General features: G+C 38.5%; 1 protein-coding gene across 9 annotated transcripts in view; it reads right to left on the reverse strand.

Annotated features, from left to right (window-relative positions):
- Nucleotides 1–251: 251 nt before the first annotated feature.
- The window catches only part of TMPRSS7 (transmembrane serine protease 7), a 45,997-nt gene continuing 19,515 nt past the window's right edge, over nucleotides 252–26,733 (reverse strand). For 7 of the 9 annotated variants that reach the window (XM_067002162.1, XM_013186378.3, XM_048057389.2 and 4 more), the window contains 15 exons: nucleotides 23,255–23,322; nucleotides 22,138–22,331; nucleotides 21,211–21,249; nucleotides 18,589–18,817; nucleotides 17,471–17,604; nucleotides 15,945–16,057; nucleotides 13,816–13,922; nucleotides 9,878–10,014; nucleotides 8,793–8,900; nucleotides 8,060–8,170; nucleotides 6,815–6,931; nucleotides 5,058–5,235; nucleotides 4,589–4,857; nucleotides 2,463–2,599; nucleotides 252–493 (listed from right to left, as the gene is read on the reverse strand). In XM_067002162.1, the coding sequence (XP_066858263.1) occupies nucleotides 323–493; nucleotides 2,463–2,599; nucleotides 4,589–4,857; nucleotides 5,058–5,235; nucleotides 6,815–6,931; nucleotides 8,060–8,170; nucleotides 8,793–8,900; nucleotides 9,878–10,014; nucleotides 13,816–13,922; nucleotides 15,945–16,057; nucleotides 17,471–17,604; nucleotides 18,589–18,817; nucleotides 21,211–21,249; nucleotides 22,138–22,331; nucleotides 23,255–23,322 (2,112 nt within the window). In that variant the 3' untranslated portion in view covers nucleotides 252–322. Of the gene's footprint in view, nucleotides 494–2,462; nucleotides 2,600–4,588; nucleotides 4,858–5,057; nucleotides 5,236–6,814; nucleotides 6,932–8,059; nucleotides 8,171–8,792; nucleotides 8,901–9,877; nucleotides 10,015–13,815; nucleotides 13,923–15,944; nucleotides 16,058–17,470; nucleotides 17,605–18,588; nucleotides 18,818–21,210; nucleotides 21,250–22,137; nucleotides 22,332–23,254; nucleotides 23,323–23,379; nucleotides 23,880–26,733 lie in introns of those variants that run through there. The other 2 variants (XM_067002178.1, XM_067002189.1) reach the window with 2 other exon arrangements.

Raw genomic sequence — 26,733 nt, forward strand, 5'->3', positions numbered from 1 at the left:
CTGACAGACAATTGCACGTGTATAATTTGTGCTAACAAAAAGAGTGAAAATTGCCATACATTCATTATCACTTCTCCTGTGTCAACAGACACCTGTACAGAACAACCACTACAAGATCAGTCTTCCTCTGATACTTGTTTCACCAAGGTTTGAACTAAGGGTGCTTGTTACTCCCATATGTGTACTCCAAAATTAAATATTGTGTCAGCAGTATTGTGTCTTGTGACATGGAAAGAAATTCCAACGCTGAATAGTTTTTAACCAAACATGTTTTAATGAAGATATTCAGTACATATTTTATTTCAGCAAAACAGTTTTCAAGTTACATGACTGAAGGCACATATTTGTGAATCCATGGTGCAAAATTTGACACTCTTGTGTAGACACCAGGGAAATTTGGTCTTCCACATCCATAACCCCAGCTAACAATGCCAGTCAAAAACCATTTTCCATCTCCATTGCTTTGACATGACAATGGTCCACCAGAATCACCCTAAAAAGAAAATATTAAGTTGTATGCATTTATAATCTAGAAAATAAAAACTGGGACAAAATTCAATGGGAGACATTTTGCAGAAATAATTGAAGCAGTGCTTATATTTTCCTCACTCACATACTTCAAACCAGAGTCAATAGTTCTATGGGTTTTCTGTTTGTTTAATTGAAACAGATGGGATCACACAGTTGTACCAAAGTTTACTCTTTCACATGAGAGAGGACTAGCTGTCATTCTTCAAATGAATTAATATACTACTTTTTGTGAGTTGTATTTCAAAACGACAAATAACTTCCTAGCCCCAAACTAACAGTTAAACCCCACATCTGCTACTTAATATGTATGTTCATTTAGAGGCTACACACCTGAGGACTCCCAACAGCAAGCTTTTCTAAAAAATTCAAAATTGTTTTAATATTTTTTAATATTAGAATATTTAATAGTCAATACAACTTTCTTCAAATTAAGAGCAAATGGAAATGGACTGTGATCCATCAATATTTTTTCTTAAAAAACAAAACAAAACAAAACCAACGTTGTCCTATAGTAGATACTAGCTAGTAGATAATGCTTAGGGGTACCACAATGCTTTTAAAATCAAGGCAGTTGAAACAAAGTTTGTAATAGACTTCAAAGTTTTATATAGAATAATAATGCTACAGGACAATGCAAACAGTACTCTTCCTTTACAGGGTAATTCTTCTGGAATAATATTGGCAGAAGTTCAAGCAAAAGATTTGGATCACTCTTTTACTTCCTTGTAAGACTCTGTTGTAGACACAACTCCCCTGAAACAGCAGTTAGTAAACGGAGCTTTACCAAAGCATTGAATGTAAAAAGAAATATTTACAAAAGCAAAAACTGAGTTCGTAAGATTTAGGTGTTTGCAAAGGAAATGCTTTCCTTCTACACATTTTCTGTTACAGCCAGTGAACTATTCTGCTTTAACTTTTATAGGATTGTAGGACATTCCATGATCATCCTGAATTCTCATAAAATTATTAAAGATTAAACATAGAAGATCTTTTTTTTCATGTTTGACAACTGACAATTTTGCATTTAGAGAGTCAAGCATTCAATTTATTCTTTAGTTACTGGGACAAAAAGAAACTGGAACAGCAGCATTTTTCACAAAACAGAAATCTCACAAATCTATCAGCTCTAATAACTGCCCGACATATTCAGACATCACTTTTCCTTACAGAAATACAGACAAACAACCTCTGAATTATGCCTTTCATTGGCTGTCTTGAGTGCCCAAAAAGACAACTGAAGAAACAGATTCTCCAGTTAATGAAAATGATGCTTGCTGTCAACAGTCTCATGAGCTGCTAATAAACAGCCAGTGCATTACACTCTTAGAAAACACTAAGATATTACTTGCCATGAGAACCATTGTGATCCGTCTCACTTTTATATAGAGCAGTGAAAGCTAGAACACCTTGAATATACCAGATCTCCATTATAAAAAAAGACAATTTTACCAGCAAAACAAACGAGAAGTAAATTCAGAATTTCACATTTACTATCTCAAAGAATTGCCAGATCAGAAGACATATTATACATTTGAAATTTTATGTCTAGTTGTCTGCAACTCATCAGACAGCCCTGTATTTCCACACTAGGGGGGTGGATCCTGAAAAGAGACAAGCTAGCTTCTCAATTTCTTTTTTCAGTTTAGAGACCCTCTTGCCAGAAACAGCCTACCTTCATCATGCTTTTAGGACTTGCAAATCCATTGGACCTAGGCCTGCAACTGAAACTTCACCAAGCTATTCATTCACACAAAACAGCAAATCTCTGAGAATACCCAAATGACAGACTGGCTGTTGAACAGCTCTTTTACATAGCTGTGTTTCAGAACCAAACCGTACATACCACATGGTGGTTTGCCACTAAGTTCTAACATCTCATCATGCAACAATGAAAGACAAAAACTCTATGTGAGGAGTGATAAGATACATACTTTGCACCCATCTCTTTTTCCAGACATTAGTCCTGCACAAAACATCCTAGCTGTGATAATCCCGTATGTGGAATGACATAGTGATTGGTCAATAATTTCTACTTCTGCTTTCTGAAGAATTGCAGCACCTTCCTCCCCTGGAAAACAAAATGAAAGAAGGATGATTCAACAGAGCTTAACATATTACTTGTCTAGTGAAGGCAAAACCAAGAAGTCTTCAGAAAATATCCCTACATACTTTTGAACTCCAAGCTGTTTCGTATTGCAAACAACTAACTCCCAAAAGCACAGAATTCTTCTTCTATCAGGCATTTGTGTAACGTGATCATGGTCCCTTGGCCACACCAAAGACAATGGCCTAATCATGAGGGTTGTCCAAAAAGTCTTTTGCAAAATGTCTCAAGATTTACTAATTTGGGAAGATTCTACTTTGGGAAAAAAATAGAATCTTATAAAGGTATTTGGATTTTAACAAGACATATCTGCAGTTAGGGTGGTGTTTGAAGAGGCTAGATCCAAAACTAAAATCACAGATCAGTGTTACACATCAGAAATCTCTTTTGGCAGCTTAAAACTTTAGACATATCTCAAATTCTGCCCTCTATCCAAATGGTTTGTTAAAAGCCATCTTTTCTGCAAAATATGCATTTTTGGTAAAGCAGAATTAAACTGAACTGTTCCGTCCTTTCAGCACAAAAGCTGTAATAATATCATGAGGTCCTCTCAAAAAAGGGTATAGCCAAAGAAATTTCACCAACATAGTCAAACATGCAAATTTCAGGTTTGTTTCATGTTTAGCTAAAGGTAGTGTATACTAAAATATACACTTATTTAAAAGACTGATTTGACAAATTATGTAAACTGATGAAGAAAAAGGGAAAGAGGAAAACGAAGAGAGAAATGAAAGAGGAGCAAAGGGAAAAGAACACTTCTTCCTTTCCTTTTTGAGGTATTGGGTTCATTTTTCAAATCATCATGTTTTAAAATTTCATAGATGACTAATCAATAGGTCAAGGAGACATCATACTACACATTTGTATCAAAATCATGATATGGTAGGATGGTTGTACTTAGTTCACAACCATACATCCTCACAGCTACTTGCAGAGCCCAAACGTAATTTGGAAGATGGTGATTCTGGCTGAGAGCATCAAGTCAAAATACTGGAGGCTGCCTCCTTGCTGCTACACTTCACCACGTGTTTGCTTCTCCCACTGTCATCTGAGAGTGGAGGGACAGCATGGAGACAGCCACCCTGAGATGGCAGGCAGAGCCAGGCCAGGGCAGCCCTGGAGGTGCAGGCAAACTGCCTAAGTCAGGTCCATCCCAGCAGACTGGAGGTTTGGAGTGGTGGTGGTTACACGACTGATGCTGGAAGAAGTGTTCACACCTGTGTTTCCTCATCTGGGGGCATTTCAAAGGCAGATTTTGTCTTTCAGGCATAGACTGCCTGGGCTGCCGCTATCACAGAGCCTACCCAACAGCACACAGGTGCTGGCAGCCACCATACCATCACCCAGTCCTTTCCTAAGCCCTGCTTTCTGTTACTGGATGACTACAACAAGGGACAAAAGGTACTAGCACTTGTGCAAAAGAAAAGGCAGCCTGGGACAAGGTGTGGGAGGGAGTCAGCCCACCGTTACAGGGGCAGCCATTTTGTCAATAGGGTGTCCGTTTTGTCATGCCACACTGTGAGGGTACAGCTGGTGGTGCCTTGCAGGCAGCTCCATGCCCCAGGGCTCATCCTGAAGAGGTTGAAGGCAGGAGTAGGGAAAATTAGGTTCATTCCCCTGCAGCAGGCAAGGAAGAGTCTATTTAGGCAGGTTAATGAAACTCTAACAAAGAGGAGAAACAACACTCTATGACTTAAGAAAGAGTGCAGCTCCCTGCCAATCTTACCCAACAGAAGCACAGAGTACTTCCAGATCCGCAGGACTGGCAGCTAATTTTCCTAAGTGTATAAAGTACATACATATAAGAACCTACTTCCAGAGGAAACTAGATTCAATACATTACAATTTTCTCCATGCTTCAGGCATGCAAGAACAGCAGGTGTCCTGCACACAAACCTGCAGCTGATCACCTGGGGAAGAAAAAGTTAACTCAACTGATGGTATTAAACTCACCCACTTCCTGCTTTTGGCCCCAACCTGTTATCCAACATTTGTCACCTCTGTGGACTTTGTGTGAAAATGGAGGTACGCAGATTGGCTGAATGACGTGGCTCATTGTTTCTGGCCATGGTTTGCTCAGCTGTAGCAATGCAATGTCATAGTCATAGTTCCTGCTGTTGTAGTATTCATGGACAATGATCCGTCTCACTGAAGACACAAACTTTGCATGGCCTTGTGTTTGCATCCCCAAGTGAGCACGCCACGCTCTGGGGTCAGCCAGCCTGGTTGGGAGCAAAACCACATGCCATCTCTTCAAAAAGTACCCCATAATGCACCACCCCCCCCAACAGTGGGCCAAGGAAATAAGGGCACATCACACCTTAGTACAGTTCAAACTCTGGAAGTTAAGTGTTCCAGAACACCAGTGATATTTGGGATGGGGGGGGGGGGGGGGGGGGGGGGGGGGGGGAAGACTGCTTACTTGCTCCCTTGAAAGCAGTGAGCTGCAGATACAAGCCATTCTTTTGATATCACTGATGCCCCACAGTAAGCAGCTCCCATAAAATGGAGGCTGACCTGCCATGGCCATTCACCTTCCTTTGTATTTGTACCACCTACAATCCGAGAGATGAGATTGCTGCTCTTGCTGCTGCCACAACCTGAAAGGGATATTTCAAGTTACTATCTCTGACCTGTGTGCTTTCCTTTAATGAGGGTGCTTCCCACATAGTGCTTGAAAGAATCTTGCACTTTAAAATGTTTTTAAGTTAATTTCCTTGCCCCGATCAGAAAACCTGTCTGTCCATCTAGTGTGTTCCTGAAACAAGAGACGACACCATAAAAAAAGTCACTGGCCTGGGAGATAAAACTTTCTATTGTAGCTCTGCCACAGAAATTGGCCTCTAAGTCTTTCTTGTGTCAGAAATGTCAGAGGATCCATTGATTTAACAAGCATCACAATTAATATGTAAAAACAGACAATCCTTCATCTCTTTTTACTACTCATTTCAGTTAGTCCTGAACTGAAAGGAGTGCTTCTGGAGGGAAGGAAGTTCAGGAGCATCTGCATACTTATTTCCAAATTATTGCCAAAAATGAGTATGAGAAAGATACTTATAGTATCAGCTATGTATGCAGAGTTTGGTCATTTATTACTTCAGAAACCAGGTAATCCAATCACTAATTTGCAATGGAAGCAACTGAAAGTCTGAAAGCATTGTATATTGCTAACTCAGAAGTGAGTAAATCATGCCTCATCACAAAAAGCTTCACACTATTTTGAAGAAGGATTGTGCTATAGGACCTTGTATCCTTCTCTTACAGGCATATAAAGCCTCGGCTCAGGAGTTTTAGTCCCACGCTCCCATGGACAGGTGCTAACACTTCCCAGCACCCAACCAAAGAGTCAAAAGCAGCATTAGCATTTCCGAACTCAAGTAGGCATATAATTCATCTTTTAAGATTCCGTACTTAATCCAAGGCAGGTGCTGGCAGGCTTAACATATAGGTAGCATTGCAGGAACAGCTGAAGGCCAGACAAAATACCCTAGGACATTCAGTTTAAGCAAATGAATTCTAACCCATTTTTTAAATTCCTACTGCAGTAACAATCATGTTTATATATATATATATTTACACTGTATAATATATATTATTTTACATATTATATATGTAATATATTATATAATATCTGAATGTTTTATATTATTAATGCCATATATATATAACAATATAAAAGAGCCAAAAAAAGTTGTGCAGAGGTTACTTTAGGAAGGTTTAAGATTATAACCTAGACTGATATTATGAGATATTGAGATCTTCACCATCAAGAGACAGAAATGAAACATTGTGTTTCTCACTGCAGATATTGCACTCCAGCAGTATAAATACTGTCTGACTCCAACTAAATTACTCAACTCTGCTGGAAGCTGTAAGAACACTGCCTTTCCAGCTGGCCAAGTTAATTCTGCAATTACCCCAGGTTCTCTGTTCCCTAATCTAGCTGCAATAAACATTATAACTAAGACTCCTCATAGCGGTAAGCCCAATTTCCCACAAACACTGCAACCAGACCTGACATAAGCTGGTAGCAGACTGTTATCCTACTATCACTGAGCAGATACAATAAAAACCTCACTATGTGCTGCTGTATGAGTTATACAAGCTCCGAAAGAGGAAGAAATAAAAAGGCTTTCAAGTGTGAAATGTCTGAAGTTCAAACAAGTGGGAGGGACTTACTGCAGCTGCTTTCATCACTTCCATCACTACAGTCCAGGGTCCCATCGCATTTTGCATTTTTTTTCTTAATGCATATGTTATTCCTGCACTTAAATGTGTGATTGGTGCAAGGAATACCTGAAATAGTTGTGTGGAAAAAAAAAGGAAGAATATTGGACCAGGTTTACGTGTCTACACATCTGCATACATTAAATTCATACATGTATCAACAGGCAGTAGGGAACGTAGCAAGAAAGCACTTAGTCTGAGACGGCTTAAGCCAGCCTTTAAGTTGAACAAGCTATTCAAGTAGAGCTGCATCTAAACTAGTGCCTGTATCAAGCTGGCAGTGTTTTTGAACATGGATTTCCTCTCATCTGTTCTCAAAGCACTAGTGAGCATAGGTATACTATCAAAAACTTGCCAGTAGAGTAAGTGCTAGGCAAGAAAGAAAAGAACATCCAGTACTCTGGAAATAAACCCTCTTTATATCTCAGCATTACCTGTGAAACAAAAGGTGGCAGTGAAAGCCATCTTACTAATTGTAGCCAGTTAAACTGCATTCCCAACCCTGGTGTTTTCCTATTTCTCTGTGGCTTGCAATAAAGGATTCCACTGAAAAGCAATCTGTTTTTCTTCTTCACATAAAGAAATATCCTGTAACCATTTACACAGACTGTCAAAGTTAAAAAGGTCATACATATTGACATTTCTTTTAAAACGTTTATTTAAAAACTTGCAGCACTTCTTGGTTGGGCTCCCTCTCACATGCTATGGTGTCCATTGGTTCTAAGTTAAAGAAATGGCAGATTGAAAACTTTCCTGTGCCTACTGCCAGACTTACACTTACATTGCATTTTAAAAGACATTAGCCTTATAAGCCTGAAAACTGTTCCAAAGAAACAGTCCTCTTTATAGTTATTTTACTAAATGGTAATTTTACTAAATGGTAAAAGATCCAGGAAATCATTTACAAAGATTTTGCTTTAGGGAGATAAAATTTGGGAATCAAACTTTAGGTTTCTAGATCCCCATTTGTGGTAGTATTTCAACAGAAATAGATGTTCACGATCTCCTTAAAAAAATTAATAACTGTTTACAGGCATATCAGAAAACTGAACAGAATTATATATCCTGTGTTAGATTTGATAGTGCCTCTTAGCTCTTTGAATACTGCATCAACTATTTAAATCAAGACTGAATAAATGATAGAAGGGGGAGGAAGAAAAAAACCACCACCAACAACAAAAAAAAGAGTAGCCTTACTGTTGGTACAGTTCTGCTCATCGTTTCCATTCTCACAATCACTTACTCCATTGCAGGCAAGCAAGTTATCCTGTATCGCAAAGCTGGAGTTACAGTTCCACTCAGGGACAACTTTAAAACATGAGTCAAATCAGTTTCAGAAGCATACTTATAATGCTAACACTACTCTTCTGACCATGTCCAGGTATCACTTTCATAGCTCATTGCACTCTACAAGGATGAGTATGAGTGCTGCATTATGCATAGGGAAAATAAAGTGCAAAAAGACTTCAGTAACCCATCCCAATTCACACATTGCCCCAAGTGGAGTGGCTCATGCTCTTTCAACCATTGACATTTATCATCACTCTCATCTATTCTATCCACAATTTCTCATTTCCTCATGAAAATAATTCATCTCAAAAATAGGATGTAACTTTATAAGCATTTATCCCAGAAAGAAAACCTGAATTCCAACCTCTAACAATTATTCTTGCACATTAATTCTCTTCCTCTTGCTTTTCTATGTCATACCTTCTTAATTCTTAGTTCTTTCCTGTGCTGATTAATTATGAATTAAACATGCAAGACACCAACTGATAGTCTGAACCTGGAAACTCAAAGAAAGCTAGAAACATCTCTTTTTTCCTCCCCTCTAAAAGTTTCACCTTTTTTTAGCTGCCTTTTAAGACTTCAGACTAAAGAATACATTTAGGGGGTTTTGCGTCCAGATCTCTAGTAAATAAATACAAACCACAAAAGAGTTCATCACTTTCGTCAAAGCAATTGTTTATCCCATCACAGCGCTGCATCTGCTGGATGCATAAGCCTGTGGAGCACTTGAAATATCCAGGTGGACATGCTGGAGGTTTAACAAAAAAAGTAAACAAACAAAAAAGCAGCTTAGAATGCCTTCTTCTAAAGGACACTCTCACTATCAATAGCCAGTAAGTTAGTATACTGTATTAAGGTGACTTATGAATTACAGAAATGTTAGCCTTTTAACACAATGTCATGAAGTTAGCGTCTTTTTACATACTCCACAGATATCCAATGCATAAAAGAGCTCTGGTGTGGTAAATAGCTATGACTAAAAAACATTGTTTCTCTACTACTTTCACATCAATGTTTATAAGACTAACATAGTAAAAAGTTTCAGTAAATAGTTGTCTGTTTCGGGACTTGAAAAATCTGATGGTTGGAAAACTGTTTTGAAACTCTTTGAGATGTTTTTTAGCTCAGATTTCTGCTTACACACAAAGCATTTAAACCAATGGAAACGCTGGAATAAGCAGTTGGTTATTCAGTACAGTTCATTATTGTGTTCATTACCTGGAGCTTTTTATGGTAATAGGAAGATTGTTTTCATTGCCAAAGTTTTGTTTGCAAATAGGAATAACAGGCTTCAGCTGACTGACACACATCATCTGACAGATTCCAGTGTATGACATGAAATTTTTTCAGGTTTTACTAAATAGGAAGTAAATAGCTAGCAGAGCTATTGGCACAGGTAGAAGCTAGTGTGGGGCTTGAGGAGTTCACCAGGCCCATGCATGCTCTGGCCACACAGGAAGCTTTAAGAGCTGTGCAGAAGAGAAAAGACTGTGTGTGCACAGGAAACCAGAGCATGCTGCACATGCCCACAAACCTTTGCCACATAGCCTTGATGTACTATAAAAGGCTCTTTTCTAGTCACCTAAAAAAGTAAAATCAGCAAATAAACAACGCAACATCACAATTTCATGCATAAAGATAGTTAAGTCCCACTGAACCTGAAATGTTCAGTTTTACAGGGCTGAAATACAAAGATGGGTTGAAAAAAATAAAAATCCATCTTACGCTGGCTGATATTATAGCTGCCATACTCCACCAGAAGTGGCTTCTCTGACACCTTTGAACTGCACTGAAGCTCAACATTAACAGCAGAACTTGCAATGTGAAAGACTGTTTGGTGATCGACATAGTAACCACAGTACCTAAAAGAAATCAAAAGTTCTAGAGCAGCCTTCGCATCAGGATTGCCTTACATACAATTTTAACATCAACATTACAATACAGTCAGCTAGCACACTTTAATTAAGAACCAACATCTAAAAGAGTACCCAAGTTCTGAAAAACATTACTCATGATCCACCATTCCTCAGTGCAATATCCTGCACACGTTCAAGCAGAATGTTTCACCAGAAAGTTGAGAAGACTGTCAAACACGGTACTTTTGTCAACACTGCTGATAATTACCTTCAAAAGATTTGAATTTTGGCAAAGGCAGAAGCAATTTGGTGGGAAGGGAAACATCAGCATAGTTTAGCTGCTCTCATTTTGAGGAGTACTCCTAACAAAGAGCGCACAGGGCATTGGTCTGACTACATTGGAGGCAGAGGGAAAAAGATTTGGGGAAACTAGAAATATTTCTAGGTAGACACCCAGCTTAATAGCATTAAGATCACAAAGTTTAACCTTTGAAAGATGTCTTCAAATAAGTAGTCTAGATGAAAAGATTCCTTGGATGTGCATCTATGTTAAGCAGCCATTTTGGCAAAGAGCTTCCTTGAACTTCTGCCTGGGTGCCACTTAACTTGGAGGAACCTAAAAGAACCTTCAGAGATACCAAAGACATTGCAACTGGCATTTATATGCTACTCTGGCTAAGGAAAACCAACAAACAAACTCCAACCTCTTTAAAAGGATAAGGTTGCTGTATGATGGTTTGAAAAGTAGAGACCATTTTAAGTGTAGGAAAACTTTGAAGATTGACAGTTTAGGTTGCACAAGAAGTAGAAATAAAAACCCGTCTCCTCTGTCCCACCAAACCAACCCAAAAACTCAACACTTATAAGGAAGACGTGGCTTCAAGACTCCTGTCAAGAGAAGTACTTACTAGGCTAAATAGATACAAGAGCAGAAGCAGCTGTATTGATTCTTGGCACATTTAGCATATACATTTCCTTGACAGCAGTGCAAAGGAACACAGTGCAGTTCAAGTGATCTTGAACAACAAAATGAGTTATTTTATTGATAAATGTATTACTGCAGTATTATCCTGAGATAAATATTTTTCTCATTTATTTGGCAACACCAAAAGGATAGCTGAGAACGAAGGGGAGCCATTGCATTGCTTCAGTGCTGCTCTTCAATCAATGAATGCATGGAAATTGGGCAGTGATTTCCATGGGGATGGATGCTGTCTGATGTCCTGTGCATCCTACCGAAGCATGCCATAGGAAGCGGCCACCCTTGCTCATACATTTTCCCTAAGTGCTTTGTTTCACGCTGTGAAAATGAAACATCCTTTTAACAGGTCTAGGAGGTAACTCCAACAATGTCAAAAATAAATGAACATAACAAGAGACCGCTCTCACACATCCTGAAGACAGCATCAAGGAATGTTTTACAGCTTTCTACTATAGTAAAGTTAACTGTTGAGGGAACAAAAACAAGATCTGTCAAAGCTAAGAGTGAAGACCTTCCTGCTACAGAAAGTCTTCTTCTTGCTTATTTTAATGTCTGTCATGTCACCACTGTCCCCAGCCTAAAACAGCCCGCCTAAGCGCATAGCATAAGGTTTGCAAACCATCTGATTCTCCTTAACTAACCCACAGATGTTTTCTGTTTCTCCTTCTGTCAGTTACTTGGACACAACTTCCCTCCAACAAACCTTGACACCATCTCAGAAAAATATATATATAAAAAAGTCACAGACTGCTTTATGTGGGTGAGAAGCGGTCAATTCAATCTCATCTCACCAGCCATTGAGGAAGCTCCTGACCATCTGTGGAAGAGCTGAGACAGCTAGATGAAGGAAGCTGTGTCCTGTACACAGTAAGAAATGTCATATGCTTTGGGGGTTTGTAGGAGAGCTGCATATCCTTGTGAGCCTTCTAGTAGTGCTTTACTAGCCCTTTTTCCAGGCCAACAGAAGTTGCAAAGCACCATCTGTAACTCTGCAGCTGTGCTAAAGAAAGAAAAAAATGGTGGTCCTGTCCCATACACTGAAGCAGGGAGTGGGTTGCCTTTTCAGGGGATGAATAGATGTGTGTACCCTGTTGCAGGGTGAGTGGGACATTGCACCAAGGCATTTAAAAACAAAACAAAACACTGGCTATTTCTTAGCTCCCATACATCTCTAATGTTCTGCTCACAAGGGACTAGCTGATCTCCCTGCCAATGAGAATTTTAGCTAAAGCGGTTACTCAGCTGAAATTCTTCCAACTGGGCAGATCAACACACATCCTCTGGAATAACAACAGGAACAAACTGAATGGTCATGTTCACTGCCTCTGGTTAGATAAAGCTGACCCTAGAAGGTTGAAAAAAACCTTGTCTGCACCATATTCATGGTCACAGTCTTAGTGTACAAAAATCAACTTTCTGAATCTTCCTAACCTTTTTGACACAAGGTAGCAGAATGTGCATGCTCTAAGTTGCAATTGCAGGGAGCTGAAAAACTGGTGTGTTTTGCCGTTTGCTTCCCTCCACATCCCAATTTCATTAACCATTAAAGTTTGGAGGGAAAAATGCAAATATCAAAACATTTCATACTTTGTCATTATTTCCATGGAAAGTAAGCACAGAAATGAAGATCACTGAGTTCAGTTCTGTGAAAAAGACATTTTCTAAAGAAAATTCATATTGGCCTACTTACATCAGCAGCAACTAGCAACTGAAATTAGAAGCATGCATTCTTCTGCAGTACTTTAAAACTAGCCCCAAATGCATTTCGGAAGACATTTGATTCTGTGAAATGTTTAATCGGTAAGCTTATTTAAAAGCTGGTCTTTCATAGAGAGAATCTTTGTAATACGAACCCATCATCAGTTTTTTCTTCAGATTTTGCCTCTATTTGATGCCTCTCTCAGCAATCTCTAACATCTCAAATCCTTCCAATTATGCCATAAAAAGAAGACCAAAAGAAACACACAAACGCTCCATGTTGTCTGTTTTGACTGGCTTTTTTCATGCCCATGTTGTCCAGCCACCAATTGCTATCAAGACAATGTTGATAACATCATGAAAACTGACTTTTCTCTCTATATAAGTACAATATAGCTTAGTTTCAGTGGTGAGTTCAGAAATTCAGTTTCAAGTCTGATCTTATTGATGTTTCCATTTGAACAAAATTTTTAAAAATAGAGTCCCACTTCCCAAATCTAGCCTCGCCTCATCATCCAGTGACTGAAAGATGATTTTTAAAATTGCAGAAAAAAATGGGTAGAAAAAGTATATGAAAAAGCAGCAGTATTTAAATACAAACCACTTAAATATGGTGTGTCTTGGCAATCAATCTGTGCGGTGTCTCTTTCAAGAGCCCATGACTGGAAAACAGAAGCAGTTACTCTTCTACTCCCAATAATCTCATTGTAATACCTTTTCACTGAAAAGTTAATTAGGTTCAGTGTCCTCGTTAGCAATCATAGAATTAAGTTACACCTAAAAGTTTTTTTTTTTTTTTTTTAAACAGACCTTATTCAGTGATCACAGAAAACCTGAAACTGCGTTAGGGTTTACTGGACATCAATTTTTACCCACTCTTCCCATTTCTTTCCCTTAAGAGAGCACCAAGGGCCCTTATTTTCAGCTTTTCGGTACTTTTCATTAGAATTTTTTTTTATTCTATTTATGAAGATTCAGTTACATTATCAGCCAAAGTGAAACAAGAATTATAAGAGGCACCAGTCAAGTATCTCTGCCTTTGTGTAAACTTTCCAAGTGAACTGCAGTAGCGATGGGAAAGCCTGTTTTGGTAATGTTAGTTTAGTAACTCATGCAGAAGTACTTACATGTGTTCGTTAATTTTCCACCATCCTCGTTCACAGCCTTTAATATTCTTCTCACTGATGGTATAGTTATGAAACTTCAGAGCTATACCAAGGTTGTTCTGTGGAGTCTGTTGTGAGTAAGAAGGACAGTGCATGCAGGCTTACTTTTCCTTTTGTGGATATAGCACATGAAAGTCTTTAGTCCCAGCAATTATAGTGCTTGGCAGTGCCAAGCTCTGGGAGCTGTGCTGACTTCCCCAGCTCAACAGCCAGCACCTGAGACACCCGCCAGCTATTCAGCCCTCAGCAAAAGGAAAGGTTGGCAAAGGGCCACCACAGCTGCAGGCTCTCTTCCCCTCTGGCCAATAGCCCTTTCATCTTCAAAAAGCCACTGGCTGTAGACAGAAGGCAGCTTGTGTGTCAAGATCAAAGCATTCAGACATATCCAAATTTACTTGTGCAGGGACAGACAGCCCCAGCAGATTGTTAGCTGTACCGAATACCTGTACTGCCTTGGGAATGCGGGGAGTTATTTCTACCACAATATTGTAGTCTTTGCTAAGCACCTGTTCAGCCAAGGACTTGCTAGTATTTTACAGAATGTTTTCACTGGCAGTATCATGAAGATTCATGATTAATTATAGCTTCCTTTATTAAAAGGAACAGAACCTTTTAAAAAGAACATGGCCATGTTTTGCAAAAGCAAGGGCTGATTCAGGGCAAGAATCCAGAAATGAAGATTCTTCTCCTTCTTTCTCACAGGAAATATATAATATGGGAAATGAGGGAAATTTCAACATTGAACTACGGGGAAATTAAACAGTTTTAGGAAATAGTATGGGCAACTCCCAAGACTAAACTGGGCAACCTTTCCCTGAGAAGTCCAGGCTGAATTGAGGACATGAAGTTAAGCAAAAAAGTCATTGACTTAGTTTTCTAGAGGGAGAAAAGGATGTAGGTCCTAGTTAACTAGACTTCATTCAAATTGTTATAATTCTACTTGGGCAACCAGTAGCTTAAGAAGGAAGATGGGCAAAGAGTAGACTGTATTGTATCCACTGCCTTGTTCTTTAGAGATAAAAACCCTTGGATACCAACCAGGTACCAGAAAAGCTCCCAGAAATATCAATCTTGCAGTTTGTTTTATTTGCTGTTTTGGAAACTGATCATGCTGTAAAAGAGGATGTACTAATCAATTTTGTTCAGACACCACACCACACAGGGAAGAAGGGCAACACTTAACAGAAAGAACAAGCTCGAGGCCATCCAGAAAACAAGAGAGCTAAGGCAGTGCATAAGGTTATGCATTTGAAGGCTGACTAATAAGAAGCACTACAATAAATTGTGAGCTTGAGAATTTGAACCAGTAAAGAAGGATAGAGATTTTGCATAGTCAATCACAGTATGACTGTAATGCACTAACATAACTTGACTGTGATGGGGAAACCATAAATCAAAGATCATCAGGTGCTACATTTCTGATAGCAGAAAACCTACTATCAGATTTTCTGGGATAACTGGAAGAGAAAACAAGGTGTGACAAAATTAACCAGAAATTTAAATTTGTTTGAGATATTTGTTTTCCGGAAAGTACCTGAAAAGACACAGAGAAAGGATACTAGGGGAAAAAAAAAAAAAAAAAAAAGACCAAGAAAAAGGTCTGTGGAGTTGTGCTGATTGGACAGACCATCTTTGAAGACAAAAATTCGATTTATTTTGCATAACATAGGAGTTATTAGAGAAGCAGCAGTACTAACTAGGTTAGAGGACAAAAGTTTATTTTTGGTCTCCCCCCCAAATTTTGGGGGTTGGAAAGAGGGGAAGAAAAAACATATAAGCCTTGCATTCTCTTCAATGAAGTAATTCTGTAAGCTGAACATCAAAATGTATTTCATCTCAGCTCTTTACCTTTGTAACAAATAGGACAGCTTAGGAATTATGTTCTCTTTGTTAAGAATAAGGGCAAAGAAAACAAAATAACTGTGCACAACGGCTATTCAGCTGTGCTATTTCTATAAAGTACCACATCTATGAGGATGCAGATTACTCCCTACTCAATTGTTCCTTCTATATGGACAGGCACTGTATGCTCAGAAAAAAAAAAAAAAAAAAAAAGTAACAGTGCTTAGAGAGAGAGAAATCTGTATTACCTGGAAGTTCCATGCACAAAGACATTTTGGAGGGTAATAGCTTGGGTAATAGGGACTTGTGATTCTCCCTTCATACCCAATCTTCTCTTTTGTTGCTATTGCTTTTCCACACCCTAGGGAAAAAAAAAATAGAGGAGGCAAGAGTTGCTAAATCTTAATCTATTTCCAACAAAGCTATTCAGTGGGCTAGGCATTCAATTTTATCACAAGTGTTTCACTGTAAAACAGAACAGCTACGGAGTTATGTTTATCTAGGTTAGGATTGTAATAAATTCACTGTAAATCCAATGCTGCAGACAGATAAGGCTCATAAAAGTCTAGGAATGCTTGCTGAAATACTCTGCTTGGTGTGCCTCTCACAAAACAGAAAGTTCATATTGTCTGTTAGATGCTTTAAGACTGTCAGAAATCACTCTAACCTCTTGTTTCAGCTCAAAGGTTTGGGAATGACAAAATAATTTTTTGTTCTTCAAATAAAGCCCTTTACAGGGCTGTTGATTTTTATTTTGTCTATACAGGACCAGGAGAAAACATTGTCAAGCTTTCTGTCAGCTATTTCACTACAGGCTGTTCTGTGAACAAGTCTTAGTGAGCAGTGTTGGACATCAAGGCATCCACATCACAGTAGTACATGAGGATCTCTAGTCTTAAAATGCAACCAGTTAGAACAGGAATGGACGTGATAATCTAATCAGCCTCCCAGAAGCCAAAATGTCTTTTTATTAAGGATTAAGACAACTCATTAAAGCAAACAAAACAAACAGTAAAAATATAGCCCTGAATTTAAAGTTACTTATGATGCAGAATTCATCACATGCTTTTATGAGGGCATTTCAGTGCTTAGTTATTCTCACCTTCTGCTTACCTTATGTAGCACCTTTCTGAGCAGCTTAATTACAGCCTAATTTCCTTGTATTGGATTGTGTTATACTTGTGTCTTTGTGCTGCTAGGGTGACAATCCTTGTACTATTTGTGATTATGACCAAACCATTTCTTAAAGCTTTGAGCAATAAGAAGCAGAAAAGAGACTTGATGACCAAACATCACTGAATCCTTTGTGTTAATGAGGCAGAGACCAACAGCAAAAGGCAGACAGAGCTACTGAAGCTTTGTACTCTGAAAGTAGTTTTCAGTGCTAAGCAATTTCCACCTTTAACATCATCGCCAAGTCCCAAAGTAGGAGAAAGAGCACAGCCACACCTGGAATAACAACTCCATCTACTGGCACATTGCAGTCCTGACCAATTGAATTCAGTCAGGGTTGGTTTCAGCCTTCTGTATGTTTGTATTTCATATAGACAGATAATCCAAACAGCTGAAATTACTCAAGAGGAAGGCAGCCACTTAGTAATGCAGAGGAGTTGAAGAAGAGAGACAGGGATGTGGGAGGAAAAACAAACAAACAAACAAAAAACAGAGATACAGATTTGCAAGGAGTCATTTGTCCATAGGAACATGCTAGCCACGTGGGGCTTTGAGATGAAACAATACAACAAATGCGTTCCCAAACACATTACAAACCTACTTTCTTGTGTAATGACCTCAAAATAGCCATGGAATTCCTTCCGTTCATTTATCTTCTGTGCTGCCTTAAACATTACCAGCATGAGGTTATTTGTGGACACAAGTGACACCAGTGAATCGGCTGGCTCGCACGCTCTGAGGAGGAATAATGGAGAGTACATATCTAAGCCATTTGTATCAACAGTACATTGCTCTCATTCTTTGCTTTCCACTGCTACAGTACTCATGTACTTCAAAGCCTAGTGGGGGAAAAAAACAAAAAGCCATGCTCTTATGCACGGAAGTATACTTCTTAAAAGGCCAGTTAGAAACACCTGGAACCTCTACAGGTACTAGTAAGTGAACGTCATCTGCTGCTTTACAGAGAAGTCAGTGAATGTTTCAGGTCACTGGAGAACAGATCTCTAAGATGACTGGAAGGCTCTCTTTTGAGACTTATATACACACCAACAGGCCAGAGAAAAGGCTTTCAATGGTCAAAACACTGAGCTCTTCATCCACTTGATGGAGATGCTCCCCTCACCTTCCAGTCTGACAGAGTCCTGTGGAATTAGTTACCAGGAATTTCATTCAAAAATTCCCAAACAAAAATTCTAGATCATAAAAGATAAAAATAAGTAGTAGTTCACATGCCTTGATACATCAGTTTCAACTCTAGATTTTAATAACGGTCTGAACAACTCAAATAAAGCAGCTTAAAAAGGCACTAAAGAAAAAGATAAAGTATACAAAGAATCAGGATACTTAGTTTTACAACTTCAGTCTTCCTAAGAACACTAGTCTTCATAGGGAAGTAAAGTTCACTTATAGGATGGAATTTTGACTACTTGTTTTAGTTAACATGTTTCCTGACAAGAAAAATTCCACCCAGCAATGTATGAACTTTTCATATTTTGATATGTAGGTGAGGATACAGTCTATCTGAAGAATAACAAAGCATCTGAAGAATATTTAGCTATCTCTTTAATTACTTTTCCACTTTTGGGGGGGAAGTAATTTTGGTGTTCTGTATATAACATGAAGATCAGAGTACTTTAAACAAAGCAAAAAAAAACAACAGATGACAAATCTTCAGGAAAAAAAGAACGTCAATGACTTCTCAATTAAAATTTTACTCACCGGTACAGTATCTTATGTTTGATTGGCATCAGAGAGTCATAAATGGTTAGCGAGTCAGTGATGCAGTTATCTGCTCCAATCTGAAGGGTTACTATTGAAAGACGAATAAGATGACCCACTAATGCAATCAGTTTAAGATAGCAGATCGTTCCCCCTGAGGTAGCACGTATATCCAAAGGAAAGTGCTCATGTAGACGATCAGCATGCAGATCGTACATACAGTTTGTTCCTGTGGAAACATATTACCAACACTGAACACCTGCTCTGAAACTGGTAAATCCATTTATGGGAGTACAAAAAAATCCGATATATAATTATGAAGTAAAGCAACATACAAAAGCATATCCAAACAGAAAAAACAAAGTAGCCTATGCTGCTCACTGTTTTCATCTCAGTTACAGGTCTCTGGTCAAGGAAATGTCTATTCATAAAGCTGCAGAGCTTGGCAAACAGCACTGTAAATAAAAACTTGTAGGGGTACTGGTACCAAAGCACTGCCATTCTGTACAACATATATTTGCTGTTAACAAATCTCTGCGGAACCTCCAGAGGATAAATGACTTAAACAGTTATTCCCTGGGAAACATTCATCTACTGTCAGGATAGAAGTCAGGTGCTCTCCCCTACAAGTATTTGGATATTTATTTAAAAAAAAAATATATATATATATATAGACACACATACACATTTTCATACTACTCTAGGTTTTATAGATTAGTGCTCAAAAATCAAGCTACTCAATGTTTTATGTGAAATGAGCTGGACATGCTACAACAGATTCACCTATTAATTCAGGTTGTAAGGGATGCTAGGACCTTCGCTGTTCAACTTCCTACTCAAAGCAAGGTCAAAAGGAAGTTGAACCAGGATTTTCTCATGTCAGATCCTGAAAACTTTTGCAGCATTAGAAGTCACTGATAGGAATGGAAGTACTGTGAAATATACACAGTACAGACTAGCCTACACAACCTAGTTTTACTAAAAAAATAAGTAGTGAAATAAAATCAAAATCCCATTTGTGTCATAACTTAGACAAGAGTCACCAGAAAATTACCCTACTTCCATCCAATTTTCTAATTAAGCTAATACAATTGTGGCTTTCAAGTCAAATATATTAACATCTTTGTTTCAATTTGATGTTCCAATTCCCATTCAACAAAAAGCTTAGGGATTTTTTTTGTTTGGTCATACTTAGAGCTCTTAACATAGCTCTTTGAAAGGTGAGAAGAAACAAAAGAGCAAATTAGGGACAATAAGACCCAAAGTGAATATTTGCATGAATCTCTGCCTATTACAGAAACAAGTCTCTGAAATAGTTACCGCAGTGGAACATCAGTTAGAGCACCGTGGAATTTTGCCATCAATTGTTAACTAGCAGTTAAAAGGCCAACGTTTACTTTGAGTCAACCAAGACAGGAAATAGCAGGCTTTGTCTGACTTCCACTTCTAATTTATAGCCTTGAAACAAACGTTATAAATGCTTATGAACAATTTGTAAGAGTCACATGCTCTCCGAGTTCAGTTACGGTTGTAACTATTTAAAGCTTTGGTTGACCCATTGTTCTTCCTTCTTCTTTTGTATCTTTCCAGTAACGTTTTTTTTTCTTTTAATAATAGTTTTTTGCTGCTTGTTTACTAGGCCTTAACGAAGCCAGTTTTGATCATATGAAACTCTGTAGAATTATGTGACTGCCTTTATTGCTACTACGCAATTAGCAATGTGACTAGCTTGCTGCTGGTGAAGCATGGTGCATGTAAGTCAGAGCTAACCCTAAATCTAGAAGCAATGTAAGCATACCAGTTTGAAACCGAAGCCAGGTACAATCATTATCCAAAGAGACCCTGCTCAGCCATACAGTGTGGCAATGCAAGTCAGTTGCACCAGTTGAATCTGTACAAGTCCTTTATCCAACCCATCCTTTAAAAATCCTCCATCCCAGTGCTGAGTCTAAACCAATTACTAGGTACATCTTCATTAAAAAGTTACTCTGTTGCCCTCAAAATACAACACAGTGATCTATTCCACATAGTAGTGAACACAACTGGGATGTACTTTTAGACTGTGCATGTCTTCTTGTAAAGTCTCTGCACACTACCGAAGAACCCCACTGGGAGATGTAGAACATAAAACCAAGGAGGTATATGAATAGTGTCTCCCATTACCCTGGAAAAATTGAACTACTTAGACTAACTTCTGCTAGGGAACCCATTCAAAAGAAAAACACAACATTAATCTTGGAGAAAAGGGAGTAAAGAAGGATAAAGGATGGATAAAAGTATTACTGTTGTTTAGGGTGAAAGCCAAAAAATAAATTCAAATTCAGTGCTGCCCGGGTTAGAAAAAGTTAGAGTGAATAGCAAAAAAGTGAGTGACTGAATTTATTTCCTACCCTGCCACCAGGTACAGCAAAAGTTTACCAGTCAAAATAAAGACAGATATTTTATGTATTTGCCAAAAGCAGGACTCTTGGTCCCTCTTACAGCAAGTCAGGACATAAATACCAAGGCTGAATTTAACCCTTTTAAATTAACACTAAGCAATATCTTTGAGTCTGAAGACATGAATGAGAAGCTTCGTTCTCCACCATTCTTCTGCCACAAAGCTGCCAAGTGGTGAATTACCTGTTCCCGTTGTTGACCAATAATCTGACCGAAGACCTGCTGCATAGAAAAATAGGTTTTGAGAGTCTTTTAATATGCACAACATCAAGAATTCAGTGTTTGATTCAATTATGCTTCCTTAATCTTATCACTAAGCACACAGAATAAAACATCTCTCGATGCGGGAGACTGCCCAAGCCCACACCACCTCCACAAATTCTGCTACCGTCCTTGGAAGCAGCAGTCATGTCCCCAGGCAGAACCTCAGTGCCCGAGGGATGAGGGGACTGCTGGTCAGTTAAGCAGTCCAATTCAACGAAAGGCCTGAGGCAGAAGGACCCAGGGAGTGATTTCCCCACCCTTGGCCACAAACTCTTTTTCAGCTTTCAGTTGGGCAGAGCTGTTCAAATGAAGCTTGTTCCATCCTGTGTTCTTAGAGCTGAAAATCATACACTACTTTGTAACTAGTTAGATTAAACAGGTTCTTGAACCTGTCTTGCTAATTTCTTCCACAGACAGCACAGGATATAGAAATTGTTTAATGAATAGGCAGCTTTATGTTGTTTTTTTTGTTGTTATTTTTGTTTTTTAATCTAACAAATGTAACAACAATCCCATTTTCCATGGAGATGCTGAAGTTTGATCCTTGTATAGAATAAAACACTTCATCTTTTGATAAATTTTATAATGCAGCCTAAACCCAGATCTGAGCTGGCTACGAGTTGTCAGGCTTAGCTCCTGAGTTAGAACATAAGCTTTGCATCGGTGACAAAGCCATTTTGTACCTTAATGTGACCTCCAGTCTGTTCTTTTCTTTTCTTCCACCAGTCCCACCATGAGAGGCATGGGATAAAGATTTTGGTATATCTATGAAGTCTGCTACTCCAAGATAAAGACTTGTTCTTAATAAGTGTTTCTTCAATGGTAAGGGCACACGCTTTTACTAACCGCTTAGTACAATCGAGTCCATGTCAACCGCGAGGCCCTGAAGACTTCCCACTGAGGTGCGGTTAATGATGCTTGTCTGAATGGAGTCCTTTAAAATGGCAGCCACACAGTCCTCACACAGCACTTGGCCTTTTGGCTGCGGTACCACAAATACGATCCAGAAGTGAATAAGAAGGCCTCCATTATTGTTGTTACTGAAATAAAAAAAGATCCCACAGATTACCATCACTCGGAAAGCTTTCTGAAGACTAGACTCTTAACACAAGCATCTGAAACACAAATTTAGAATAACATGGCTCATTTACATCTTGCCCCGTTGCTTTGACGTACTCAATACTCATGCCTAGCACCCAGTTGGGGATCTTCACTGTCTGTGAAAATCATCCTATCTACTTGAATTAGAGCTGGATTACCTCCTAAAGATGAGATAGTAATTCTACCATTTCTGTTAGAATTACTATCTCCAGAAATGGAAAAAAAAAAAAAAAAAATGCATGTTGTTGCATCTCACCCTGCACAATGCACTGCAATATGCAAGAACCAATTTCTAGACTGTTTAGGTAAAACATCAGAAACTGAATATGGTCACCCAATCTTTGCCTTCCTGGTGGGGAGAAAGACCTTTTTATCAGACATAATCCACAAACTTCTGTTCCAAAACTTTATTTTTTTCATGAAAATTGGGATATTTGATCCTCTAACATCAATTGTATGCTTAATACAAAAACAAACATACTTTATTGCAGCACAGAGATCTCCCTTCCCCTATGTAAGGACCCCTATTAGTATAAAACAGTTATATCAGTAACATTATCTATAAAATACATCCAACGCTGACAATAGTATAGAGCTGTACTCTAGCAGCATGCTGAAGTGGCTAAATTTATTACTTCTGTTTACCTTAAATTTACCTTAATTTCTGTTTATCTGACAAAGAACTGCTTATATGACTTTAGTTTGCCCTTACTTACACGAAAGGAATTGGGACAGGTTACAGGTGTACTTTGCTAACAGTACATACCAAAGAGATCAAATCCTAACCACAAAAACGTGCTTCTCCTGTGGGCTTGTTACACTATCCAGCAAAAACACAGGCATATTAACCACAGGCTTTTACCTGACTTCTGAAACAGTGGCCTGCTTATAAAACTTGGAGAACGAGGAGGTTCTGTAAACCAAGTTCATCTGAAAGAGAAAGTATAAAGCCGGTGAAGATTAAGCACTGTTGAAAATCAGGCATACCTTGAGATATCCCGTGCCTGGGATGTCCCAGGAACACGCTCTCTTGCACCAGGAGGAAGCCACGAACCCACCTGTCCAGATGGACAGCAGGCACGATTGGGCCAGCTCTGCCACGCACCGCTACCGGCTCCAGCACCCCCAGCAAACACCAAGCCTTCTGCATGGGGCCAGCTGATGTGTACAGCGAACGCTGCTCCCAAATAAATGAGTTTTAGAAAGGGTGCGCGTTCTTCTTCCAGAAAATCTCAAATGCAGGGGCCTGCCCTCTTCCAGTGCCAAACCTGAGCCAGTCTCCGGGAAAAGAAGACGAGCCCGATATGCCGTGCAGTGACTGCCACTAAGGTGCAGGTAAGGGCACGTCCCAGCTCTTCTGCAAAGCCGTGTTATGACTGGGGCTGGAGGGGGCCTCTGGAAATCCGAAATGCTGACCCCTCCTCTCAGAGCGACAAGGGACAGCTACAGCTCCCAGAGGGGGCCGCAGCCAGGAGGTCGCATGGGGTTAGGCTTGCTTTGCTTTTTTTTTTTTTTTTTTTTTTAACTATTTTTGCTAATTCTGTTGTTGTTTTGGTTTTGTTTTATTTCTGTTTTGTGTGTATTTTTGTAGTTTTTTTTTTCTTTTGTGCGTGTGTGTTCTTTATTATTTTCTTTTAACTTTTTGAGGGTGTTATTTTTTGGGGATGCTTTTTCATTTATTGGTGGGTTTTTTATGCTCTACTTTTTTTGCTTTTTTTTTGTTTTTCTTTCCTCTGTTTCTTTCTTATATTGTCTTTCATTTGTTTCTTTCATTTATTGACAGTGTTTTTCTTTTTTTTTTTTTCTTTTTTTTTTTTTCCCCCCTTAGGAGGGTCTATTTTTTGTTTGTTTTAGCATTTTCTTGTTTCTTGGGAAGGTTGTGAGTTTTTTTTTTGTAGGTTTGTTAGTTTATTTTTATTGTTATTTGTTAGCTTGGGGAGTTGATCATGTTTTCATGTTCTGTTTTTATGGGGTTTTGTATTTTGCCTTCTTTTTTATTATTATTTTCTGTATTTTTCTTTTATTATACGCTGGAGCATTATTAGGCTATTTTTTGTTGCTTTTTAGCTTCCTTTAATTTAGTTATTTTCTTTTTATAGGATGGAGATTTTTAGGGAGTTGTTCTGTTTTTCTGAGGGAGTTTTAAAGGTTTTTAAGATTCTTTTCTTCTTTTTATTTGTTCTGGTTTTCGCCTTCTCCTGTTTTTGGAGGAGACGGGGATTTTGTTTGCTTTTTGTCCTTTTTTTTTTTTTTGTTCAATGTCTTGTCATTTTGTACTGTTTTATGGGTATTTTTGCTTGTTTTTTTTTTTTTGTGTCACTATAGTTTGGGATTTGTTTTCATTTTATTTTCTTTTGACGGGTGTTTGACTTTTTTTCTTCTTTTGTGTTCTATGGATTTTTCTTTTGTTCTTTTCCCCCCTTTTCTGTTTTTGTTTTGTTTTTGCTTTCTTTTGGTTTTTGTTATTTTTTCTTTACTGTCTTTTTTGTAGTTGGATTTTTTGAGTTTATTTGTTGGTTTTATGATTTAATTTGCCTCTTTTTTTTTTTTTTTTTTTTGCTTTTGAGGCAGTTGTTTTTATTGCTTCTGTTTTTTGGGGGAAATTCTTTGTTCTTTCTGTTGTGTTTTTTTTTTTGTAATCTTGATGTTTTATTTTTTGTATATTTTTATTTTGCTTTCTTGTTTTCAGGTTATTTTATTGTTTTTGGGAGGGATGTTTGTTTTTTGATATCTTTTATTCACTTTGTTTTTAATTTGTCTTATGTTTTTTCTGTATTTTTTGTGTTTTTTTTCATTTTCTGTTTTTTGAAGATTTTTTTCTTCTTTCTGTTTTTTGTTTGTTTTGTTTTCTTGTATGGCTTTTGCTTTTCTTTGTTTTGGGGTGGGTTTGTTTTTTGCTTTTGGGAGTTGTTTTGGGGAGGTTTGCTTTGTTCTCTTCCTTTTTTGTATGTTTTTGTTTTGGGGGTTATCTATTTCTTGCTTCTGTTTTGTTGGGGGGGTTGAGTTTTTTTGTTTTTGATTTTTTTGATGTTCTCGTGTTTTGTTTTTTGCTTGGTTTTGGAGGATGTTTTTGCATGCTTTTTTTTTTTTAAGGGGGCAGTTTTGGGTTGCTTTAAGGGGCGTGTTTTTTTGCTTGTTTGGGGGGGAGCTGTTTTTGGGGGGCTTATTTATGTTTTAGGTTTTTGTTTTCCTCCACTGTTTATGAGGAATTTCCTGCCTTTCCATTCCATTTGTGTCTATTTTTTTTCCCCCACTAGCAGCTTAGCATTAATATATTTCTTTCCAATACACAGTGTAAAATATGTGAAGAGGGAAAAACTCTGCCCCTTTCTTGACGTGCGACAGCCTTTGGGGAAAGCATGCTCCCAATTTCACCAGTTCTTTAGATAAGCACGCGATGGTAAGTTACCTTCCTTATTCTTGTTGAAGGAGGCACACCACTAGCACCACCAGGTGGCACGTACCTCAAGCTGTTCAGACCCCCCTCCTGCTGCTTAATTAATGCCCAAGGAACTGTGACTGGGATTCTTTTGAAGCCAAGGCTGTGAAAGTCACATGGATGTTAGTCCGTAACTTTCATCATTTGACACAAAAGTTGGAACAATCAGTTTAAGGGCCTAAATAAAATGAGCAGAGCTCAATCTGTCTCCAGATTAGGCTATGAGGGATTCTATCTATATATTGCTTTTACTGTCAAAGGGGGAATGAGTCTATCTTGAGAGGTTCTCCAGCTACTGTTCTGGAGACCTCTGGTTTCAATGAACAAAAAGGTTTCATGAACAAAAGGGTTTCAATGAGAGAAAAAAAAAGACAAAAACCTCACAAACCCAGATCCCCAACATTCCTGCTAGCCTTTTTAGCCAATAGTCATGTAATCAAGATGCACATTATCAGCAGTGCGAAATCTATTGGTGAGAATTGGCTGAGTTTAGAGAAAAAAATCATTTCCAAGTTATGTCCAAGTAGAAGACGGTGGCACTGGCACTTCACATGTTCTTGTCTGTCACCTCTCTCTGCTGTGCGAGAAGATGGCAGGATACTCTGGGACAAGAACAAGACAAATGGCCCACAGCAGGTTGAAGCTGCTCCCTGGTAAATTGGGAGGGACAATACCTGCACTGTTCCCACCCCTTGCCTGAAAGCACTTCAGGTCATCAGGAAATCTTCCCTCTGATCAAAGAGCTGGTAAACAGGAGCATGAATTCATGCTATAAGATGACCAAAACTTAGTAATTGTTCAAGAATCTCTGGTTGCATTGAGACAGCCACCTCTGCCTGCTGTAGAGCAGCCGTATCTGCCTATGACTGAATGCTGTTTCTGCTGTGACTGTTGCAAGGTGT

This window comes from Anser cygnoides, chromosome 1, assembly GCF_040182565.1.
Source record: "Anser cygnoides isolate HZ-2024a breed goose chromosome 1, Taihu_goose_T2T_genome, whole genome shotgun sequence".
NCBI lineage: Eukaryota > Metazoa > Chordata > Aves > Anseriformes > Anatidae > Anser > Anser cygnoides.